Here is a 25067-nt window from a genome sequence, read left to right as displayed (position 1 = left end):
ACTGAGCAGTGTACTTGCGGTGCAAAAAAAGGTGCTCGTTTGTCTCCTCAGTCACCATACACAGAAAGCACCTAGAAACCAATTGTCTCTTATTCTTGTGTAGCACTTCTTGGGTTACACAGGCCCTTTTGATAACCAACCAAGTGAAGCACTTAACTTTGGTAGGGATGCTGCTTTTACAGATATAATTCCACTTGCATTGAGTATTTGTATTAGTCACCTTGAGACCTCTTGTGTAGGCACTCTTTACTAAAAATATCCCGTTACCATTGTGTTCCCAAAGAGGTATATCCAGTGTTATCAAAGACGCGCTTAAGCCCTGAAGCGAGGCTCAAAACGTGTTGAGCGTTTTGCCTAACTTTATGTGCACTTTAGCGTCGTCATCAAGGTGCTAAGGTTAACGTTTCCTTGCCAATGAGCCTCGTATAAAGAAGTGACATTAAATAATTGATATTTCACCTTATCATAATTTTTTTTTTCAATTTCTTTTGACATATATTTGTCATTCATGTTTATAATTATTAGTCTTTGACTAAACATATATATTTGTATTTTTTTCTCCCTTTGAGCCTTTTTTCATTTAAGCCCACACTTTATTTGCGCTTTGCGTTTAAAGCCCTCACGGAACTTAGAGCTTTTTTGCGCTTTTCGCCTTTGATTACACTGGGTATATCAACCTCCGTACTGCTAATAGAAACTTGCCCTATTTTTCCCAGTAACATGGCTACCCTCTCTATCTCCCAATCATTTAAACGCCTCCTAAAAGAGATATCCCACCCCTGTGTGGACCAGCACTCTTGGATTGTCACCTCAGGGTTACACAAGTCTCCTAGTCACTCTATTGCATTCAACATACACACCAATCAAATGCTAGCTCCAGTTATCATATAAACTGGTGAACTTGCCAGTTATGCATTGGTTGCCATCCACTACCATCAGTCCATTCCAAATTCTTTTATCCCAAAGAATAGGATTCCCCCACTGTCCCTCTAGCCTCCTTTTGGATCTTTCCCATCCATCTACTGTGCCATATACTCTGAATAACATTGTCTATCTGACCATCATGTTTTGTTTCTACCAACACAGAGACATCAGCCCCCCATTGTTGAAGAAGCTTTCGCACCAACTCCCTCTTACTTCCCCCATTCAACCCCCCAACATTCCAGGAGATTAACTTGACTCTCATTGATGAGTGAGAGCTAGAATTCTCTGTTTAAGATGAAATCATTTGGAGCCTTTTTGTGTAGGAGAATACCTAATAGGACGCACTTAAGGGCTCTAAGATCAAGTTTCCTAGAACTCCTAGTGTAAACGAAACCTAAACATTATTCGGAGGAATAATATGTTTATCCCACCCTTTAAAGCCTCGAGAGGACTCTGATAATTGAGGGTTTTAAGTGGCATTTCTGTTGATATGATATACGACAACTGGAATGGCATCCCTAGTGATTTTTTGGTAGATACAGGGTTAACATAAGAGATCTTGCCACTTTGAACCAATGCCTATTTGTTCTTTCAACAACCCCGTTTTGTACACTAGTGTAGGGACAACTAGTTTGGTGGATTATCCCATTGAACTCCCTTAAGCACCAAATCTTTTATCTATGTATTATGTGCCATTTTCAGTTCACAATTTTTTCATCTGAGGCTCAAAAAGTGTGGAATGACTAAAAACAAGAGAAAGCCTCACTTTTTGGAGTTCTGGTTATCCTAGGGTAATAATCAATAAAGGTAACAAACTATCAATTTTCAGGCAAAGAAATAGTTTTAGAACCTCGGACATCCGGCTGAATAATCGTAATATTAGTACTTATCACTCAAAGGGTAAGAGTCTCTAGTATGCATATTCACAAGCATTATAAAACATAGAGTCAAATTTAGTCTGGAAATCAAATTAGGGTACAACATCTGTAAAACCAAAAAGGATGGGTGCCCCAACCGCCTATGCCACTGGGTTATTTCTTGATTGACATCCTTATTTCCTCCAAAAAAGGGCTTAACTAGAGTCTCCAGTCCCAATCAAATAGTTGTAAGTAGTCATGCAATTTACAACTGCCAATCTTGTTCCTTTTTTGAAGATCCTTAAAAATAGTGGTTAAGGAAGAACTCACAACTACAACTTAGTTCTTTGGTGGTGGGGCTTACAGATAACAGGGAACTCAGGTACATGAAGAATGGATGATAGTGTAATATCAGATGTACAAACACCAAAACATGTTCCACTGATGGGGTTTAGAGATCCATTCTCAAATAAGTCTCTTTGGGACTAGGAAAGTAGTTTTAGTAAGCCTTAGAGGAGCCTGTCATGTGTATTCATATCAGAATGAGGTACTTTCTTGGATGTAAATTATGGCTTACTCTTCCCACTCTGCAATGCTTGTTAGGGAGCAATTGATAAATAAGCTTTTCCTAGAATTTTCCAGTCTTGCGTTTTTATAGTGTGGAATATCATTCATATCCTTTAATTTGATGTACTTGTTGATCTGTTTATCTGTGGTATCCCTTATTGCAGAGAGCATAATTGTTGCCTTATCTGACAATGTCAGCATTGCATATGGTATAGGTTGAGAAGCACTTAAAAAGAATATGGACTACTGCTTACCGTGCGATGGATGACATAAAGGAGTCTGTACGAAATTCGGGTGACAGATTATGCCGGGCTATTACTAATCTAACATTGAGATTATGTGATGTTTCTCTCACACAAGTTTCAGAGGCAACAAAGACAATGGAGATTGTGTTGCCGTTACTGCTATCTGAAGGCATAATGAGTAAAGTTGAAAGCATTCGCAAGGCATCCATTGGAGTGGTTACAAAACTCACAAAGGTTTCATTTTATCTAGAAAATTGAACTAATGAATATGTCTTGTAGACCTTCCAGTTTCCAAAATACTCACAATGTCATGTCTTTTCCTTCTCTGTTAATCATTTCAGTCAGATCATTATGGTGCTTCTGTTCATACTTGACTGAGAAGAATTTTCTTTGCTTCGTTCTGTAATTTTCTTGTATTATTGCACCAGAGTTGAATGTTAAAGTTCTTATCTGGTGGTTGGCGATCATCATGTGTATATGGTACAAGGTTTTAGATGAAGGAGAAACTTGTCTATTCTAATCTAGTGCCCATGCAAATATCCAACCTTTTTCTTGCTTGCGTAGATCCAATAAGTTCGTTTCAGCTTCAAACAATCCAATTTGGTTCTTTTAACAGTTTTTTCAATAATTGCAGGGTGCGGGTGTTGCACTTCGGCCACATCTACCTGACCTAGTCTGCTGCATGCTTGAGAGCTTATCAAGCCTGGAAGACCAAGGGTTAAATTATGTTGAGGTCTAGCAAATTCTGTGGTTTCTGATATTGCTTTGGTACTTATTAGTATCTGGACATTATTCTATTTTTCTTTTCATTTTCTAATGTTTTCCCCTTTTCTTCGGGCCTCTCCCTTGTCTCAGTTGCACGCAGCAAATGTTGGTATACAAACTGAAAAGCTTGAAAACCTCCGTATATCAATAGCAAAGGGCTCACCAATGTGGGAAACTCTTGATCGTTGCATTGATGTTGTTGATTCCCAGTCAGTGGAGTTATTAGTACCTCGTGTTGCTCAGTTAGTTCGTGCTGGTGTTGGATTAAATACCAGGTATTTTGCAAGTCCAAAGTGTAATTTACATGAAAAATGCAATTTGATTGGATTTTAGTCTACATTTATCTTATTATCTGTGTTGTCTTTTTTCCAGAAGGTAACATTTGTATTAAAATCATAGCACAAAGTTTGTGCTGGTAACTGTGAGAAATATATGAGAAAAATATTATTGAATTATTGTTTCTACATTATTACACTGATCCTACTTATGGACATTACAATATAATCCTTTACCAAGTAGGATACTATTTACTACTATTCCTATGACTATTCATATTCCTATTCCTATTCTAGGTAAGATTGTACATACCTATTTCTATTTTGAGTAGGATTTTATATATCTATTCCTATCCCCTCAAGCTAATGCATACATTTCATATGTACCTAGCTTGTTACACATGTAATTAATACGAGGACTGATAAGGGCTTGGTGAGATATTTGTAAGCTGGTCACTCGACTTCACAAAATTGACAATCAATCTCAATTTGTTTAGTCTTCTCATGAAATATTAGATTTCATGCATATTGCCAGCCAATGTCAATGTATTTGGTCTTCCATGAAATACTGAATTTGATGCATAATGTCAATAAAATATAGAGTGATATAATAAAAGTGTTGAACTTACCAAACCAAGCCTGCATAAACTGTTTCAGGCCATAGAGTGACTTACGTAATAGACATACAAGACTACTAAACTCCCTCATGAGTAATAAAATAGGTGGTTGCTCCATATAGACTTCTTCACCATCCCGCGGTCGTCAGAAAGTGCTCAAAATCTAGTATAAATATATGGGCTGTGTTAGAACCAATAGACGAGTACATATTAAATATGAAAGTCACTGAAATAATGGTCGAAACATGCTCATACACCGTTGTATTAGATTTGATGACCCAAAGTGGTCACAATTTAAGAAATAAAATTATATGGGTAGGGTTGGAATGATGACAAGACCCAACTAGAAAATAGAAATTATATAGGAAAGGTCGGATTGACGGCACAACCCTATTGAAAAAGAGAAATAATATGGGTAGGGTTGGAATGATGGCAAAATCGTACTGAAAAAGAGAAATTATATGGGTAGGGTCGGAATGATGGCACAACTCTACGCAAATATCGCGAAGTCACCGGAAAGACGAATGGAACTATGCAAATCAAATCCGAGGAGTAACAGAAAAGACACTCGGTGCTATGCAACTTAGACATGAGAAAGTAGTTCAGAAAAATCCACGATATTGTGCAAATTAAATATGGAAAGTAGTCCGAAGAGATGCAAGATGCTACACAAATCAGATATGAAGAAATAGTCACCGTAAAGATGGGGTTGACACATAACAACCCTAGGAAGTCACCAAATATTGATGTGCGGGTGAGCTGTTTGACTAAGTTTTCTTCCCCTGAATATATGTTTGATGCATATATCATCGACCTACTTTTGTTAACATAATTGTTCGCTAGACGGGCAACATATATGGGTAATAGCCACCCGGTGACAATGAGAGCTCTTTGATTCTCTACCAATATTGTAGAGACTCTGATACCATGTGAGAAATATAGGAGGATGTTATGAATTGTTTGTTTCACATTATTACACAAAGACCCTATTTATAGACACTACAATACAATTCTTTACCCAGTGTTTTGGCTGGTGAAAGGTGACGAGGGCCTGCCTCACGCTCGTCTTTTTGAAATGAGGCGCCAATTAACACCAAAAATTTAAAATATTTAATTTCATATATATATATATATATATCCAAAATCTCAATAACAATAACATTCATTAGCAAATATTTCAATTCAAAAACTAATAGTAGATATTAAAAGTCTAGTACTTGATTAAGTTGCAATCATAAAAAAAAAAGTCTAGAACTTGAATGACTCAATAATTCATAAGACAATTGACAAGCAATACTAGAACTCTTAAAGCAATACTCCAATGTCCTTTTGTTACCATCAGAGTCCATTGAATTCATTATTTATGGACACCCAAAATATTAAATTATTTAGTATAAAACTAAATTGAGTAGGGAAAAATAAATATAGAAAGATTGATTTTTTTTTTAACAAAAAATTATAGGCAGATTTCAGTGAGCAGTGAGTACTGCAACAGAACACAACACTTGGTTCACTATCACTGAAAACAGAGCACTCAGGTCACTGCTACATTACCACTGGAAAACAGAGCACAGTAACAGTCTCAGTCACTCACTTCTGAAAAACAGAGTAGAGAACAAAAAGAAAAGAAGAGAAGAAGAAGAGAAGAACTGAAGAAGAAAAAAAAGGTCTCCTTCTTGGCAGCAGTTGTGAAGAAGCTCGACTCTCGAAGGGGTCGCGACTGAGGAGAAGAGGAGTGCAAGTCGCGAAGGTGAAAGTATGCAAAAATACCCAAGAAAACCCTAATTTTGGCTTTTAATTACTAAATCAGACCTTTTAAAAAAAGGCGAAGCCAGTCGTCTCGCCATTGCCTTTACGTCGCAATAGCTTGCCATTTTCAAATTACCTCTCCTCGCTGCAGATAGTCGATGGTGCCTCGCCTTGCCTTGTCGCCAAAGGCGAAAGAGGAGCGCCTTTCACAACACTGCCTTTACCAAGAAAGATACTATTTATTACTCCTATTCCTATGACTATTCATATTCTTATTCCTATTCTAATTAGGATTGTATACATCTATTCCTATTCTAACAGTAACTGCGCACATATCAGTGTTATCAAAGGCAGGTAAAGCGCGCTTAAACCCTGAAGCGAGGCTCGTATTGAGCACTTCGCTTTGCTTTATGTGCGCTTCAATGTCGTCATCAAGATTCTATGGGATACTTTTTTATTGTGAATGAGGATTTCCCGAAGAGGCAATGCTAAACCATTGATATTTCACTTTATCGTAAAAACTATCAATTTCCCTGTCCATGTTTTTGTTATTTATGCTTATAAATATTAGTCTTGGACTTTGTATGTTTTCTCCATTTGCACCTTTTCTCTCAGTAAAGCTCACGCTTTATTTGCGCTTTGCACTTATAGCTCTAACAAACCTTAGATCTTTTTTTTGCTTCTCGCTTTTGATATCTCTGTTACATATTCCAAAAGTAGGCAAAAACCTATCCTTGCTCTCCTTACAAGGATTTTATCAAGTCTATTATGGAGTCATCATCATAATTTTCTTTGCACCATAACATAATCAGCAAGATACAATTAATTTTTAACTTTTGAGTAGAGCTGCTTGCCTGCTTCTGCCTTCAAAATGGAACACCTGGCATTCCTTTCCTTCCAGTTATCCAACAAATGCAAACTGTGATGAGGTTCCACCGTTTCTTTCACCTGAAATTTTCTCCCTGATTGTACCAGTACCTCGGTAGGGTCAGTTATAGTTTTTGGGATAGACCACCTGATCCAACTATACTTGAAAATAGTTGCAACATTTGAGAAGTGACACTACAGTGTAGAGACACTTGGCTATTAAACTCTGAATCTTCACAGCATAAGTAACATCTGGAGCTCTATTTTAATCCTTCACTCTCTGTTGTACCCTGGCATAACCCCAGCTGCTTAGTATTCAGCTACTCTGTCAATTTCTCAATTTCCCAGTCATTGAGCATTCTTCTGAAATTAGAGTACCGTCCCTGCATGCGCCACATCTCTCCAACAATCTCTGTATTGTATGTGTGACTTGAATGATTAATTACCTTTTTATCTCAAAAATTGAAGAGATCCCATTTGTTTGGTAATGAACCGCCTTTGATCTAGTTCTGAATTTTCATGACACGTTATTTGTTCTCCTATTGACAGGGTTGGCGTTGCAAATTTTATAAGCTTGTTAGCGCAGAAAGTTGGCGTAAATATCAAACCATTTACAACCATGCTACTGCGACTTCTATTTCAAGCTGTTAAGGAGGAAAGAAGTGCTACTTCAAAACGTGCATTTGCAAATGCTTGTGCCACAGTTCTGAAGTATGCAACTCCTTCCCAGGCCCAGAAGTTGATTGAAGACACTGCTGCTTTACATCTCGGGGAAAGGAATGAACAGATTGCATGTGCAGTTTTATTGAAAAGCTACTTTTCCTCAGCTGCTGATGTTTTGGGTGGATATAATGATGTGATTGTGCCAGTAATATTTATTTCAAGGTCAGACTCTATTTTCCTTTCTCTATTTCATAGCCTGTGATGGTGAATTTTTATGTAATCTTGTTTCATGTTATATCAATTTTCCCAAGAGAAGTTAGCATGTCCCAGTAATCTTGAATTTGCTGTCACTTCTTACATGAGAACGTATCTATGTGTATAAAATGAGGTAACCTTAATTATCGAAGAATCTATATATTGCCATGTTATCTTGTTCAAACGAAGAATAGAATTGTAAAAATGAACATAATAATTTACATGACAACCTATAAGCAGTATGGATTTGGGATGATGGGACAATGCTAACTTCCCTTGACATGACATGACAACATATTCAAGATTACTGGGACAGCAAATTCAAGAATATTATATTATCCTGTTTCAAATGCATAAAATGGACTTAATTCCTCTCTCCGGAGTAGCATAGATAGGGAGCTGGTTTATCTGGTATCCTTCCTTGGTAATTCTGATTAAATCCTGTGCCTTATTTGTTGGCTACTGACTTAAGGGCCACCTTTGACAAATATTGTATGTCATTTTGAAATGGAAGTGTTATGAAGTTCTTGAACTTTCTAGTTGTAGGACAGCCTGATGTAGTAGTCAATTTGAACTCTGAACTTTCTGTTTATTCTACCTCCACCAGACCACCACCTTCCCTTTTTATTGGGAAATGGTAACAAGTACCCCCATTGCCCTCCTTTAGAACAATATATACATACTTGCAAAAATATTTACATAATTGAACCTTCTACTTGAGCTTGCAAGTTTTGTCCGGTTGTAAAGCCAAGTATTTTAAATTTCTCCTAACAGTATTTTCTATGACTAGTGCTTATCAGTGGACACTATTATATAATCTTATGCAGATTTGAGGATGAAAAATCTGTTTCTAATCTGTATGAAGAAATGTGGGAGGAAAATATGAGTAGTGAACGAGTTACTCTTCAATTGTACTTGGGGGAGATCGTTGAGCTTATCAGTGGAGGAATTATGTCATCCTCATGGTCTCGAAAACAGAAGGTACTAATGATCTTTCTTATATTCACTCCCAAGCTTAGATAAGTGCATGAAAGTTTAACTATCTGCAGTTTTCCCTTGCACCTCAAAGAAAAAGGTATGTTGGGCTGTTTCAAGAGTTTTACTATCTTATTTATCATGCAGGCTGCTCAGGCAGTAAGTAAGCTCTGTGACATCCTTGGTGAGGTGGTTTCCTCACAGCACCATGTACTCCTCTCATCCCTCTTAAAAGAAATCCCTGGACGCATATGGGAGGTAGGATTTGGCACTTTTTACCTTTTTATTTCCTTGGGTAAACTGGTATTATTTCGTCTCATTCACTCCATTCCAGTTTATATGGTAGCCTTTCCGTTTTGGGATGTTCCAAGATCTTATAAAATGATTCTGCTTATAGTAATATTATTTATGCATATTTCACAATTTTTTAAAGAATCTACATCACTAAACTTTTTCAACTTTTGAATTTTGTAATATAGGACTAGGAATAAGAATAAGAATAGTAATAGTGTGTGTATGTGTGTGTGTACATATATATATATATATATATTGTGCCATTATATTGTTAGAGTTGGAATAAGTATATGTAATCCTACTTAGAATAGGACTAGGAATAAGAATAAGAATAGTAATAGTATATATATTTCCTACTTGATAAAAAATTGTATTATAATCTAAGTTGCTCAGACTCTTCACTTTTGGTGCCACATCCGTGCTGACACTACATGGGTGTGAGTGTGGATCAGTGTCCGATTTGGTCAACTAATTTTGGGTACGTTGACTAAAATCGATGGAGAATGCCTGGACAGTTTTAATGATTTCTATAATCAATACAAAAGCTAAGGTGAAATTGAAGAAAAGGAATACATTTTGTATAGAATTTTATATGTCATTCATTTTCCTTTAATTTTTATCCAAGATTCTCCTCAAGTTCTCCACATAATATCTCATAATTTAGGTTTTATAACACTATCTTTAGATATTTTAGTTATATTTAGGTGAATCCCCGTACCCGTATCCATACATAGATCCATATCCCAAAATCTTAAAATTTAGATCATGAAGGATCCGACCTCTAGATCCACACCCGTATCGAACACCTGCATTCGATTGTAGTGTCTATAAATAAGGTCTCTCTATAAATATAGATACAACAATTCAATAATACTACTCTCTTATATTTCTCACATAGTATCAGAGTCAGGTCCATTCACGTTTGGACTCTCGGTTCACTCCTCTATCGGGCCTGTGGGCGTGAACAGGGGTGTTAGAGCGGGTAAAAGTCCCACATTGGTTGGGGAATGAATTGGGGTTGCGTTAGGTTTATGTGATATGTCTTATATGGTATTAGAACATATCTTTTCGGTGATTAGTTTTTTCATATTTACTTTATGAAGAACCATACCATCATTCTGGTGACTACTTTCTCATATCTTATTTATGTAGCACCGTGCAATCATTTTGGTGACTACTTTCTCATATCCAATTTGTGATTTTGTGTAGCACTGTGTTATCCTTCCGTTTACTACTTCTTTTTTGATTTGTGTAACATCATTTTTTTTCGATGACTACTTTCTTATTTGTGTAGGGTCGTGCCATCATTGCGATCCTACCCATATAAGTTCTCTTTTTTTTTAAGTAAGGTCGTGCCATCAATCCAACTCTACCCATATAATTTTGATTTCTTAGGAGGGTCATGCCATCATTCAGACCCTACCCATATAATTCTCTTTCTTAGTAGGGTTGTTCCATAATTCCGACCCTACCCGTATAATTTTATTTCTTATATTGTTACCACTTTCGGCCATCAAATCTAATACTCCGACGCATGAGCGTGCTTTGGTCAATCGACTTATCTATTGATTCCAAGATGATCCATATATTTATACCAAATTTTGAGTACTTTTTGGTGACCGCTATACTGTGAAAAAGTTTATATGGAGAAGCCACTTGGTTTTGTTACTTGGGGGGAGGGGGGGCTAGTAGCCTTTGTATGTCGATTGCGTAGTTCACTCTATGGTCTGATATAGTCTTTCCAAGTTTGGTTTGGGAAGTTCAACATAGTAATTCAAGAGTTTGACATGACTCATAGTGGGGCTAATCATTTTGTGTTTTATCAACATTTTGCATAAAATTCAGTATTTCATGAGAAGACTAAGCACATTGAGATTGACTGTCAATTTGTGAAGCTGAGTGATCAACTTGCAAGTATCTCCACCAAGCTCCTTTTTTTTTTTTGGAACAGGTAACATTTTGTGTGTTAATAACAAACTACACAAAGGGTGTGTAGTCCCCCATATTTACATCCAGATGGGCAAAAAAATAAGCTCCTAGTCCTTAATCTTCTCGTAAGGAGTCGAGTACATCGTTAGCTGATTCGAACTCCTCCATTAAGCTATGTTTACACCAAAAAAAAAAAAGAAAAGGCCTAACATTTCAACTTTAGTTTCTGTATACTAATGGCTTTCTCTTCAAAACAAACTTTGTTTCTTTCTCCCCACACAGTCCACCAAATACAAGCTGGGACAATTTTCCATCTCTCTTTCTTATTGGAGGGATTGGTATCACTGTTCCAACATTTTAATACATCAGATACTCTTCTAGGCATAGTCCAACTAATTCCCATCAAGTTAATGAAAATCTTCCAAAACTGGTCAGTCCAGCTGCAGCGAAGAAAGAGATGAGAATCGTCTCTGCTTCCTTACCACAAAGAAAACACCTTGAGCAAAGAATGAAACCTCTCCTCGTGCTTTGTGGGGGATCTTAACCCTCCAGATCATTTTCAAGGCCATGTCCCACTCTGATTGTTTGAGGTTCAGAGGACTCTGTATGTTGCTTTCACTGTAAACTTGTTCTCTTTATTCCTTAACCATATCAAGCAATCTGCTTCAGTTGATGTACCTTTGAACTGTTCTAAAGTTTCGAAGAAGCTTGCTAGTCTGTCGATTTCCCAATCATTTAAAGTTCTTCTGAAACTCAAATTCCAACTGTGTGCACCCCAAACCATTTCAATTGTTGAGTTTTGTTTTTGATTGAGGGAGTATATGTCTGGATAGAGTTGCTTTAGGGGACCTTGTTCGATCCATTTATCATTCCATAAATCAAATTTCCTTCCATTACCAGTGCTGAACATGGTTTTTGCTAGCAATTTGGGCCACAAGTTCCTTATGGATTTCCAGAGACTAACTCCATAAGGACTATTGCTTACTTTGGTAGTCCATCTTCCATCCAGACCATATTTTTCCATGATAATTTTCTTCCATAATGGCTGATTGTCTGAGTTGAAGTTGCATAACCATTTCATCATTAAATTCTTATTCTGGATCTTTAGATTCTTAATTCCAGCACCTCCTTCCTTCTTGCTGGTTTGACAAGACTTCCAATTGAGAAGATGTATTTTATTTTTCTTGTTGTTCCCTTCCCAAAAAAAGCTCCTTCTCAAGGAGTCCAACCTTTTCAAAACACTGGCGGGAACAGGAAACTGGAACAGGAAATAGAGACATCATGTAGGTAGGCATTGCATCCAATACAGCGTTAATCAAGGTAACGGTCCTCGTATTAATTAAATCTCGGTACATATGACTTCTGTGCACCAGCTTGAGGGGGAGTGTTAGAATTGGAATAGGTATATACACTCTACTTTAATAGGAATAGGAATAAGAATAGTGTATAGTTAGTTTCCTACTTGATAAAGAATTGTATTGTAGTGTTTATAAATAGAGTCTTACTATAATAATGTAGATGCAACAATTCAATAATATTCTTCTCTAATATTTCTCACATATATAATACAAATTCTTATCATCTTAGACTCTGTTCAATCAAACAACAGAGGAGTAATATGCTTCGATAGACCCTTTGCTTAGAGGTGAGGTAAATATGTTGTTTCCAATAGACTCGTTCAATGTCTTAAACTTTGTTCAATCAAACAACCCGTGAGATAAAATAAAAAAAAACATGTCATAATGAGATCTGAGCAAGGTAGTAGTGTATGTAGACGTTACCTCTACCTCAGAGGTCAGGTAGAGAGGTTGTTTTCAATAGACCCTTTGCTCAAGACATAAATAGATTAAAGAAAACGTAATACAAGAGATAATAGATTTAACAACAAATAGAAGCAGAAAGTACTACAACCAAATAATACTACAAATAAGCTTACATGAAACAAAAGATATCAACAAAATCGAAGAATAAGAAAGTACAAGCATAGCCCTAAGCTGCTAGTAAGGGCACCTCGACAGTGCACTCCTACCTACTAGCATGAACATACTTTTGCCTACTACCTTTTATCATAATTTGCATCCTACGCACCTTTCTATTCTAGGGTCATGTCCTCGGTAAGTTGCAACTGTGTCAGTCTTGTCTAATCATCTTTTCCCAATACTTCTTCAGGTTACTGCTACTCCTTGCATCTTATCTTCCACTGAAGTCACTCCCACTTTCTCTCAGATATCGTCATTTTCAATCTTATCCCTCCTATCTACCACAACGTCCTCATCTCTACCACCTTCATTTTCTGAATGTGAATGTTCTTGAGTGGCCAACACTTTGCCCATACAACATAACTGGTCTAACCATCACGTTGTAAAACTTGTCTTTAAGTTTAGTTCGCAACTTTTATCACACAAGATTTTGGATGCAAGCCTCCATTTCATTCACCCTGCACTAATACGTTGAGTGACATCCTTGTGTATCTCTCCATCTCCCTAGATAATAGACCCAATATACTTGAAATTACCTCTCTTTTAAAGGGCTTGTGTATCAAGCCTCACTTCCACGTTAGTGTCGTGTGTCACCTCACTAAACTTGTGCTCTAGGTATTCTGTCTTGGTCCTGCTCAACCTAAACTCTTTAGACTTCAGGGTGTTTCGAAAACTCCAACTTAGCATTAACTCCTGCGTGAGTATCGTCAATCAAAATTATGTATCTGCAAGTAATATACACCATGGCACCTCACCTTGAATTAGTCGTGTCAATACATCCATCACCAAGACAAATAAAAACGGGCATAGGGTTGATCCCTGGTGCAACCCCATCAACATTGAGTTGCTCTAAGTCCCTTCCAGCTATTCTTATCTAGGTCTTAGCTCCATCATACATGTCCTTTATTGACCTTGTGTGCGCAACAGGTACACTACTAGCCTCTAAGCACCTCCATAGGCACTTTGTCGTGAGTCTTTTCTAGGTCAATGAACACCATGTGTAAGTTCCTCCTCTCCCCATACTGCTCCACTAGTCTCCTTACGAGATGACTGGTTTTTGTAGGCGAGCGTGCTGACATATGTTTGAACTGGTTCTCAAAAATACTCACGAGCCTCCTCAACCTCAACTCGACCACCCTCTCCCAAACCTTTGTTGTGTTGCTTAGCAACTTGATACCCCTTTAGTAGTTGCAATTCTGAATGTCTCCCTTGTTATGAACAACGTTGCCACAATATAATACAAAATTTAAATTGTCAAACTCTGTTTCCAAACTAACTGTCACATTAAATGAAGCAAAAGGAAGTACTGTGTTGTTTCTTAGCATGTTTTTTCATGCTGTAAAGTTTTTTCTTTGAGAAGTATTGTAATAGTATTGTTTTTTTACCTATGATCACTACATCATGCTTTGTTGATCATCAAACTGCTTGTATGTGTATTGCTTGTGTGTATGTATATATGTTAAATTACTAATATGTATTAATGATCTTATACTTCCAAAATGACTAGTTTGTAATCCTCCTACTTTGTAGTGTTGTGGTCATCTAAAATCAGAGGGTAAAAGAGTTCTAGTTAGAGGAATTTCATCTTAGAGTGATTTCTGAATTATGATCCCATATTATTCTTTTATCATACTAAAATTAATTTCATAAACGAAGATCAGTATTATGATTATTTTTTTGTTTAAATCCAATTAATATGGAATATGAGTATATGGCAGTGAATCCAATAAGAAAATTATGTGTAACACTTCATATTATAGTAGTGGGGACACATGTAGTATGTGGAATAGGACAACTTATTGCATCAAGTAAGCAACTAGAGAGATGTTGGGATCTCAAAGGACAACTTTGGTTGACAGAGAGGGGACTCGGGGCTGAATGATATGTATTGGTGTAACACTTCATATTAGATGCATACCTATATATACAACCGAGTGTATATGTAGTGTATACTTCGATCATGTTTGGTAAACTAGATGGCTGAATGATATGTATTGGTAAACCAATCCTTTTTGCAATCTTTAAGGCTTAATTTATCACCCGGATCCTTTTACTTAAGCCTGTACGGAATATCGTGCTTATTGTCTAATTATTATGATAGTGATAACTTAACAGAAAAATGCATTAATGTGATTCAGGGAAAGGATGCAGTACTCTCTGCATTGTCTGCACTCTGTATGTCGTGTCATAAATCAATTTCTGCTGCTGATCCTGACATTCCAGATGCCATTTTGAGTCTTATATTATCTGCATGTTCAAAGAAAACAAAGAAGTATCGTGAAGCAGCTTTCTCCTGTCTTGAGCAGGTATTTGTACTCTGGCTGTTTGACCACCTTTATTTGTGCAGGCAGGAACATGCAATCTTTTTTGCCTGAAATATCTGACAGTAGTTATGTGAATAATCTTCTGTCTAAAAAATCACCTAGTGTTTTTATCTCTACTTGAATTTGAACTTGAGGGTTGAGACCTCAGGTTCTGAACCCACTTCATGGGAAGTAGATAAAAGTTTCAGTTGAGAGAGCTTTGGAGAAAAGCATATTTGTCATTTTAGTGTATTATCCTGGGACTGTTTTCCCACATTGATTGCGGTATAAAATTATACTTCACATGTTCCTATTTATATGTCACCATTTTAGATTCACGTCTATTAAGAAATTATTTAAGTTTACTATTGTACCCTTACTATGTGTATACTTGAAGTTAATTTTTCAATAAATGAATATAAATGAGTTTTTTTTTTTGTTTAATTAGATTGACCAATGAACATGAATTGATCATTTAGTTTTTCTATGTTGGTCAAATCCATACTTTCAGGGCTAATAACTCTCAAGGGTAAAATAGGAAGAATAGTGTTATTATGTATACAATTGTGTTGTATATAATCCTGGGATTGTTAATCTTGGAAGCAAAATCTTAACCAAACGCAAGATAAAATAATTGTATCTTTTCCTGGATTGCTATCCCTAGTGACACAATTTAAACCACCCTTGAGTGAAATGAATTAAACCTTCATAGTTGAATAGTATCACATCATTCAGACACATTCAACACAGGTAGATAGGATTTTGAAGATCCGATCTTTTAGCTTCTTCCGTAATCCAATAAAATATGCTTTAGATAATGTAAATATAGAAAATGGAACTTTATTGTGCAGCAGGCACTGAAAAGATACTGACATGCATGATATGCCTACTTTGCATAGGTATATTATTAAGCAGTATCTATGTGGTATAGGTTCAAAGCCTCATTAAGATATTTGCTTGTAAACTTTGTTAATTTTTCTGAAACCTTCAGGTGAGTTAACCCGCCACCCCGCACACACAGAATCTCTCTTCTATGTAAAAAGACCCCCGATAGTTGAAGAATGCTCATAACCATAACTTATGTCAAGAATGTTCAAGATCTTGCACCAAAGGGATGAAAGGTGACAATTATGTGTAGCAAGAAGTGGATAACCGGATATATATATGCTGGATCTAAAAACAAAGCTTTCAATGAAATAGAATACTTGCATGTATTGTTAAGCTGGAGCACTGGGTTTTGGCAAACTGGAACTCTCTTGAAGACTCCTTGCTATTCAATCAGAAATTCCAGAATTTTTTCAGAGAAAGAGTTTTCTACCTTGAGGAAATGTTATGTCATATGGTATATAGTTAAATGGAGCAACATAATTGTTGAGGATCATACAGCTGACACCAAATTGCTTGGATTAGTTTTCTAGAGGAAATGTATGTCATATGGTAAAGTTAAATGGAGCAACATGGTTGCTGAGGATCACACAGCTGACACCAAATTTCCTGGATTGAGGCATAGTTGTTTGCATGCTTATAATTTGGAAGGCAAGGAACTTACATTATACTGTTGTACTGTAAGTTACAGCAAATCAAATGGTCTTTGGGATATAGGTTGGGCAAAATAGGTGGTCTTAGTACAGATGTTGTATGCCGATAGGGATGATCTTTGCATCCTTGCTTGCTTTCCATGTACACTACAAAATAATCTGGGTAGAAAGAAATTTACTTATGCTTTAACTAGATTCTGCTTTTTATTGTCTAGTTTAATATTTGATCATTTTGTGTAACATTTTAGCTTCTTCATGTTTCATGGCATTAAATAATCTTTCCTTTGGTCGTCTCTCCTTTCAGGTTTTAAAGGCGTTCAATAATCCAGACTTCTTCAATAAAGCTTTTCCACAATTATTTGACATGTGCAGTTTGCAAATTAATAAGAGTGGTCAGAATAATTTGTCTAGTGACCTTAGAGGAGGTATTGCATAAATTATCTTATTTGTCATTTCCTCCAGTGACCTTAGAGGAGGTATTGCATAAATTATCTTATTTGTCATTTCCCTCACTAAAGATGTACGTCAATTAATGATGCATATTTTATTGTCTTTGAATCTGTTAGAATAGGAATAGGATCAAGAATAATATATACAATCCTACTTAGAATATGAATAGGAATAGAGATAATATATACTATATAGAATACTACGTAGAATATGATTGTATTGTAGTTTTCTAGTTGGAAAAGGAGTTTAATATAGTGTCGATAAATATGGTCTCAATGTAATAATGTAGATACATTATTCAATAATATTCTTTTCAATATTTCTCACATGGTATCAAGTCTCTATGATCTTGGTAGAGAATCAAAGAGCTTCCGCTGCCGGTAGATGGCTATTACCCATATATGTCGCCCGTCTGGCCAACGATTATGTTAGCAAAAGTTGGGTCACCATGTATCTTTCCAGTCACTATTTTCTCATATATCTTATTTGTGTAGCACCATGCATCATTGTTGTGACTATTTTTCATATCTTATTTGTCTCTTGTGACATCTTTCTGGTGACTACTTTCTCATATCTGATTTGTGTAGCACCACCATCTTTGTCGTGACTAGTTTTTCATATCTGATTTGTGTGGCAACGTTCTTTTCGGTGAATCTTTCCTATTTGTGTAGGGTCTGTGTCATAATACCTCTATAATTTCTCCTTTATAGTAGGGTTGTGTCGTCATTGTTGTGACTACATTAGGTTTTTGGTGTAAAGAATAGAATATAGAAGAGGAGTTCCAATTAGTGGACTTCATAGTCTCTCTGTAAGTATTTCCCTTTCTTGTAACAGTTTTTTGGAGGTTTCCAGCATAGCCCTTAATGCTGAGGAATACAAAAAGTTACCAGTTTCAAAAAAAAAAAATCGACCCTACCCATATAATTCTCTTTCTTAGTATAGCTGTGTCATCATTTTAAGCCTACCTATATAATTTTATTTCTCAGATTGTGACCACTTTCGGCCATCAAATCTAATACTCCGAAGCATGAGCATGTTCTTGATACAGTGAATTTCTTGTTTAAATTGACTCATCTATTGATTCAAAGACGATTGATATATTCTGTACCAAATTTTGAGCACTTTCCGGTGGTTGTTGCACTGTGAAGAAGTCTATATGGAGCAACCACCTAATTTTGTTGCTCGGGGGGGGGGGGGGTTAGTAGCCTTGTATGTCGATTACGTAAGTCACTCGATGGTCTGAAATAGCCTCCTTAAGCTTGGTTTTAGTCTTCTTAAGCTTGGTTTGGGATGTTCAACACTGTAATTTAGGAATTTATCACTATGTGGGTAATCGACATTATGCATCAAATCCAGTATTTCATTAGAAGACTAAGCACATTGAGATTGTATGTCAACTTTGTGAAGTCGAGTGATTAATATGCAAATATCTCACCAAGCCTCTCATCGGTCCTTGTATTAACCATATTTGTTACAAGCTAGGTACATATGACTTGTATTCACTAGTTTGAGGGGGAGTATTAGAATAGGAATAGGAGCAAGCATAATATATACAAATCCTACTTAGAATAGGAATATGAATAGAAATAGTACATAGAATCCTACTTAGAAAATGATTGTATTGTAGTGTCCTTGTTGGAAAAGAAGTCTTTTAATAGGGTTTCAATGTAATAATGTAGATACACAATTCAAGTTAAAAGCTATGAAGTCCAAATTGAAAGAATGGAGTGCAAGAACATATGGGAATCTAGAAAAAAAGAAGGAATTGCTCACCAGAATTACCGAGTTTGATTGTATTCCGCAGAATAGACCTTTAACAGAAGAAGAAGTTGTCCAGAAAGCAAATGTGGTCAAAGATTTTGAAGATTTTGCAAAAAAGGGAAGAGAAAGCTTGGAGACAAAGATCAAGATCATTGTGGATTAACAAGGGGATAAGAACACTAAGTTCTTTCAGAAAATTTCAAATGCTCACAAGAGGATAAATCACATTGATAAATTAGTAGTAGAAGGACAAGAATTGGTGGAGGCTGCTGACATCAAAAGAGAGATTGTATCCTTTTACAAGAAGTTGTATAGTGATAGTGAGAACTGGAGGCTATCTTACAACATGAATTAGTGCCCTTCTATCAATACAGAAAAAAACAACAAGAATTGCAAAAAAAAACTTCTGAAGAGGAAGAAGTCCTATTTGGGCGTAAGACTTGTGTCATAGACAAAGCACCAGGTCAAGATGGATATTCTATGGGTTTTTTTTGTAAAATGCTGGGAGATTGTCAAGGAAGATGTGATGGCAACTATTCAAAACTTTCATTCGCATGAGCTTTTGAGAAGAGCTTTAATGCAAACATACATAGCTCTCATTCAAAAAACGAATGGTGCTAAGGAGTTGAGAGACTTCAGACAAATCAGTTTAGTAGAAAGTGTCTACAAGCTGATATCCAAAATTCTCACAGAAAGACTAAAGAAAGTGATGCATAAGCTAGTTAAAACACAACAGATAGCCTTCTTGTGATGTAGGCAAATCATTGATGCAGTTATCATTGCTAATAAGGCCTTCCTGAGATGTTGGCAAATATTTCATTGATGCAGTTCTCATTGCTAATGAGTGTCTAGATTCAAGAATAAATGACAAGATTCCAGGAGTTATGTGCAAATTGGATATGAAAAAGCATATGATCATCTCAATTGGAAATTTTTGCTTGGAATCATGAGAGGATGAGATTTGGAATGAAGTGAATGAGATTTCGCATAAGTACTGTGATTTTTAGTGCTAAAAAATGGATCTCCGGAAGATTTCTTCCTTTCTGATTGAGGACTGAAACAAACGAAAGGTTTAAATAATATGATAAAGACACAGTACTGGTTCGATACGGAGCTTTAATGTTGTAAAGGATGGGAATGCAAGTGTGGAAATCACACATTTACAATATGCAAATGATACTCTTATCTTCTATGATGCAGAGGAGAAACAACTCAAGATTTTGAGGGTAATCCTTAATCTTTTTGAAGCAATTTCTGGTCTCCACATCAATTGGAGGAAAAGTCACATTTTCCCTATCTATGAGGTGAATAGAATCCAACAACTTATAGAAGTTTTGGGAGGAGAGGTAGGGAAGTTGCCAATTATCTATTTGGGGATGCCTCTGGGAGCAAAAAGCAAATCCAAAGATATTTGGAATGGAATGGTGGAAAGATGCGAGAAGAGATTGTCCAGATGGAAAGCACAATATTTGTTGAGAGGGGTTGATTATTCAGTCTTAGATGCCTTGCCAACTTATTTGATGACAATTTTCCCCATTCTAGCCAAAGGACGAGAAAGAATTGATTCACAAGGAGAAATTTTTTGTGGAAAGGAGATAAGGAGTACAAAGGATTCCATTTTGTTAAATGAAAAACTGTAATCCTATCTAAAAGCAGGGGGTTTAGGTATCAGAAATTTGAGAAAACATAACGAAAGCTTTCTTATAAAATGGCTGTGAAGATTCCCTAAAAAAGAGCACACATTTGTTATGGCATCAATATGTGGGGGTCAATCAGAAACTTGGGGCATGTTTTCTTTGAAAGAACAAGCTTCAATGTAAATAGTGGAAGGAAGATCATGTCCTAGGAAGATGATTGGTTAGGAATTAGCAGTTTCAAATAACTTTTTCTAGATATTTATCCACGAAATCAGCAACAAAGGTCTAGTCTGCTAGAAAATTGACTCCTGAAGGGTGAAGGGTGGAGCCAGACATATAGAAGACTGATGCAAGATTGTAAGGTGGAAACAGGGGCGGCTCAACGTAATTGGGGACCTAAAGCGAAATTTCAATTTTCGGTCTAATATATAATATACTTTATATACTATTTATTCAAAAAAAAAAAATACACTATTTAGATGGAAATTGTTGGTATTTAATATTGTTTTTATATTGTTTTTTCAGTTACTAGTTTTAGGTAAGATTTTATCAACTCAACATTGAAAAACATCCTTTTAAGTGAGGCAATTATTATATGTATTGTTAACATAGTGCTATAAGTAATAAGTTGATAAATATTAAATAAAGATAAGAGTAAGAACCATAGAATTTGACACAAGAAGTTGATGACTTGGTATACCTCATTTTAATATGCTTATACTCTAGTAATGATTGAAACTAAAATTTAAAAAGAAATAAAAAAGAATTAGTAATTCACGTTTTCCAACACTTTTCACTATTAATTCTTATTTTTAACAAAGTAGAAAAGATGTTAAAGTGGATAAAATAATTTATTTTATAAAAGATATATTTTTATCATAAATAATTAATTTTTCTATAAAAATTTAAACACATAATTTAATCTTAACAAAATTTGGGGCCCCCAAAAGGCAAAGGAAGGCCAAAGCATAGAGCCGCCCCTGGGTGGAAAAACTAGCCGAATTTTATACCTTAGAGCAGTATACAAGAACAAAGGAGGAGAAGATACTCTCACATGGAAATGCCATAATAAAGGCTTTTTCACGGTCAGCTCTGCTTATAAGAGTTCAAATCAGGTGGGGTCTCAAATTAGTTTCTTACCTTGGAAGCTTATATGGTAAGTGAAAATTCCCTACAGAGTGATAGTCTTCACTTGGCTGGTAGTGAAAGAGGTTGCTCTAACTCAAGAAAACCTCATGAAGAGGGTACAAATGTGTCCAAGATGCTTTTTTTGTGAGCAAAAGGCCAAGATAATCAACCATCTGTTTTTACACGGTGAAGTGGTGAGCCAACTGTGGAACTTATTCACTAGTTTCAGAGGCGTAAGGTGGACTATGCCCAAAGGGGCAGGTTAGGTTCTAGTAAGCTGGAACAGTGAGGGGAGTGGTAGCACAAGCAAAAACAGATAAAGAATTCTCCGAGCAGTGAATGGTGGACCATTTTGAAGGAGAGAAATTCAAGATGTTTTCAATGTTTCAGTAGTCCTTTGCATAGGATTAAAATGAACTGCATTATCACTTTTTGCTATTAGTGTAGTTCGGAGTATATAGATGATCCTGTTACAATTGTAGACATCTTAAGATCTTTATAAGATGAGATAAGGTCCTGGTTCTTTTTTGGGTTGCTGAGCCTACTCAGTTGTATGTAGCTCTGTGATATAAATTCTTTGGATCCCAGCCTCAGTGCTGTAGGTTAATATACAAACTTGTTACCTTTGTCAAAAGAAAAAATGAGTATGCTTACCGAGTTGAGATGACTCACAGTTGATGGCGAATAAGTGGAATGAAAGAAGTACCTTTTTTAAAAAATTTAAATAGGTCGGACTCAGCATCTATGAAAGCATCTCCGAGGAGTTGATTAAAAGGCAATCTGTGGGTGATCTTGGTAGACTGAGATAGTAAAGTCCGTCTTCTTAATTAAGCTCAATATATCTTTTTTGTCCCATGCTACAATCTTATCTTAAGACAAATCCATCAAAAAGGTTACTGAATGATTTAGTGTTTGAGATGAACAGCTAATGGATGAGATTAAGATAAAGGGAGGAATCTTATGTCAAAGAGGGTAAAGGGGTCAAGTAACCTACTTCAAGTGTCTTAGTCTTGGATCGATTGGTCAATGTGACTTCCAGAAGGGATTTAGAATAAGAAATAGTTGAGAAAAGAGATCTATTATCAGAGAAATAGGCAGCACGGAGTAATTGGTTTGGACAATAGAGGCAAGTTGCTGATATGTCCGCTAACATGACTCCTTTACTTAAGAAACTCGGTCTATTCAGATAAGGTCAAGGAAACCATCATATTGCTCAAACCACCAAAAACTTTCTTATAGTTCAATGCTTCTGAAACCAGATGACTATCATTTGTCTGATTATGACTTTTTATTATTTGCAGAAGGAGATGAGAAGGAGGATTTTTCTTCTGCGCATGATAAGATAGTAAATTGTGTAACAGCATGCATTCACATAGCACTGGCACCTGATATTATTAAACAACAGAAGAACTTGACTGATTTTTTCTTATTTTCACTTTCACCAAACTTTTCATGGCCAGGTATTGCCTTCACAACATTATTTATCCTTACATTAGAGTGAAACAGTTTTGCCTGTTCTGATATACTTGTTTCCTTTCTGCAGTGAAAGTGTCTGTTTTTTCGTCAATTAAAGAGCTCTGCTCAAAGCTGCATACTGAGACAGCTGGTTCTCAAGATTCTTCTCAATATCATAGCATAGTTTCTTTTGCCCATGAGGTGATTCATATCCCAAAGTTGCATTTTTGTCCTCTCTAGTACTGTACCTGGATTCTTATTAAAATTCTGGTCTTTTCAGTTGTTCTGCAAAACCTCTGTGAAAGTACTTGAAATTGTACAAATAGTAAAAATTGCCCAGGTATGTCATCTTCATTATGCCTTCCTATCTTTCACATGTGTCATTACTACTACTTCATCTCGTCCACTATCTACACCTGATTGTCTGTTATTATGTTGAAGGGAGATATCTCCATGCTGGTGTCTCTTCCTGCCTTAACTTTTTTTTTTTCAGTTGTGATATCATCCTTTCTTCAGTAATTCACCTATTCTTATCTGCTGTTTAGGACAATTAAGTATGGATAGCTGTTGTATACTTAATTTTTATGCAATCCTGTCTTCTGGTTACCGAATCCAATGTCTAGGATGATAGACTTAGTAACTGCTCTATAGATTTGGCATCCTTTCCTGGCTCCACTAGGTTCCCACTTCAAGCATTTAGCAGTGTTTCTGCATTCAATTAAAAATGTTAATGTGCTGAAATTTGAGAAAAGTTCAACAGCAGACATTTATGACTAGTATTACTCAAAAAAAAAAGCATTTATGACTAGTAATTTTAATTAGAGAATTCTTTTTAAGGAAATGAAAGGGGATATAGTATATGATTTCTTGCTAAAATTTGGTGGAAGGTTTGAGGTGATAATATTTCGATTGAGTTGTGATGTTTTTGTTTGTTTTATATTTTAATGTGAACCTCAAACATTGTTAACCATGCACAAACTCAGGTTCACATAGCAGCTTCAGAGTGCCTTGTGGAAATGGTGAACTTACTGAAAGCTACCAGGCAGTTGCCTGGTGGAGAAGTGGCATTCAGCCGCGAGTTTGTTCAGGTCTATGAAGTGGAAAAGAATGAGCATGCTAAGTCTTTGCTCAAGAGATGCATCGACATCCTCGAAAACCTTGAAAAAGAGCACAAAGTTTCAAGTTGAATTCATTGATTATATCTGGACTACAGCAACACTGTTGCAGGGAATGCAGAACCCATTGCTGCTGCATTGGATCTCCTAGAGGCTGCACTCTCCATCCTGTGCGGAGGAGAAAATATGTAGCAAAAGAAAAAATAGAAAATCAAATTTAAAGATCTTGAGCCTGTCAAGTAAAGGTGAACATTACTTTACTATAATGTAAGTCAATTGTTAATGGTTAAGTGATTTCGCAGAAATTAATCAATGTAACTTTGAATTTTTTGCAATGTAAATGAAATTTTTGATGAATTGCTTTTGTTGTTAGCATCATTTCGTTGTTATTGATTTTGAACAGTCATCATTTATGATTATTTAGGATGTCTTAACATTTGCCAAGTTATATTTTTGGTAACTATTTAATCATTAAGTGATACCTACCGGTATAATAGCTACTTTACATTCGATACATATAAAGTTTAATTCTCATTCCTCCACATGCATTCCCTGGAATTGTTATAAGAGGCATCCGTCGATAAAATGAATTTGCCTTGAATGATCAGGCTAGAGCTGTCAATACGGGCTAGTTCATTTCATACGGGCTAATCCATACAGGCTACGGGTCAGGTTGGGCTAGCTCATTTTGGTGTGGTTCAAAAAATGGTCAGTCCAAT

At 36.1% G+C, this 25067-nt stretch overlaps 1 protein-coding gene across 4 annotated transcripts in view; it reads left to right on the top strand.

Annotated features, from left to right (window-relative positions):
* Positions 1-24705, top strand: part of LOC101250081 (uncharacterized) — a 54779-nt gene extending 30074 nt beyond the window's left edge. For 2 of the 4 annotated variants that reach the window (XM_010314918.4, XM_010314920.4), the window contains exons 24-35: positions 2564-2827; positions 3228-3326; positions 3449-3633; positions 7416-7751; positions 8612-8765; positions 8907-9017; positions 15100-15267; positions 17107-17227; positions 23080-23238; positions 23322-23434; positions 23514-23573; positions 24217-24705. In XM_010314918.4, coding sequence (XP_010313220.2) covers positions 2564-2827; positions 3228-3326; positions 3449-3633; positions 7416-7751; positions 8612-8765; positions 8907-9017; positions 15100-15267; positions 17107-17227; positions 23080-23238; positions 23322-23434; positions 23514-23573; positions 24217-24420 — 1974 coding nt within the window. In that variant the 3' untranslated portion in view covers positions 24421-24705. Of the gene's footprint in view, positions 1-2563; positions 2828-3227; positions 3327-3448; positions 3634-7415; positions 7752-8611; positions 8766-8906; positions 9018-15099; positions 15268-17106; positions 17279-23079; positions 23239-23321; positions 23435-23513; positions 23574-24216 lie in introns of those variants that run through there. The other 2 variants (XR_011212554.1, XM_026028126.2) reach the window with 2 other exon arrangements.
* The last annotated feature ends 362 nt before the right edge of the window (positions 24706-25067 follow it).

The sequence above is a fragment of the Solanum lycopersicum genome, chromosome 11 (assembly GCF_036512215.1).
Source record: "Solanum lycopersicum chromosome 11, SLM_r2.1".
In the NCBI taxonomy this organism is placed as follows: Eukaryota; Viridiplantae; Streptophyta; class Magnoliopsida; order Solanales; family Solanaceae; genus Solanum; species Solanum lycopersicum.
Note: the sequence above shows the minus strand (reverse complement) of the source record. Positions and strands in the feature narration are given on the sequence as shown.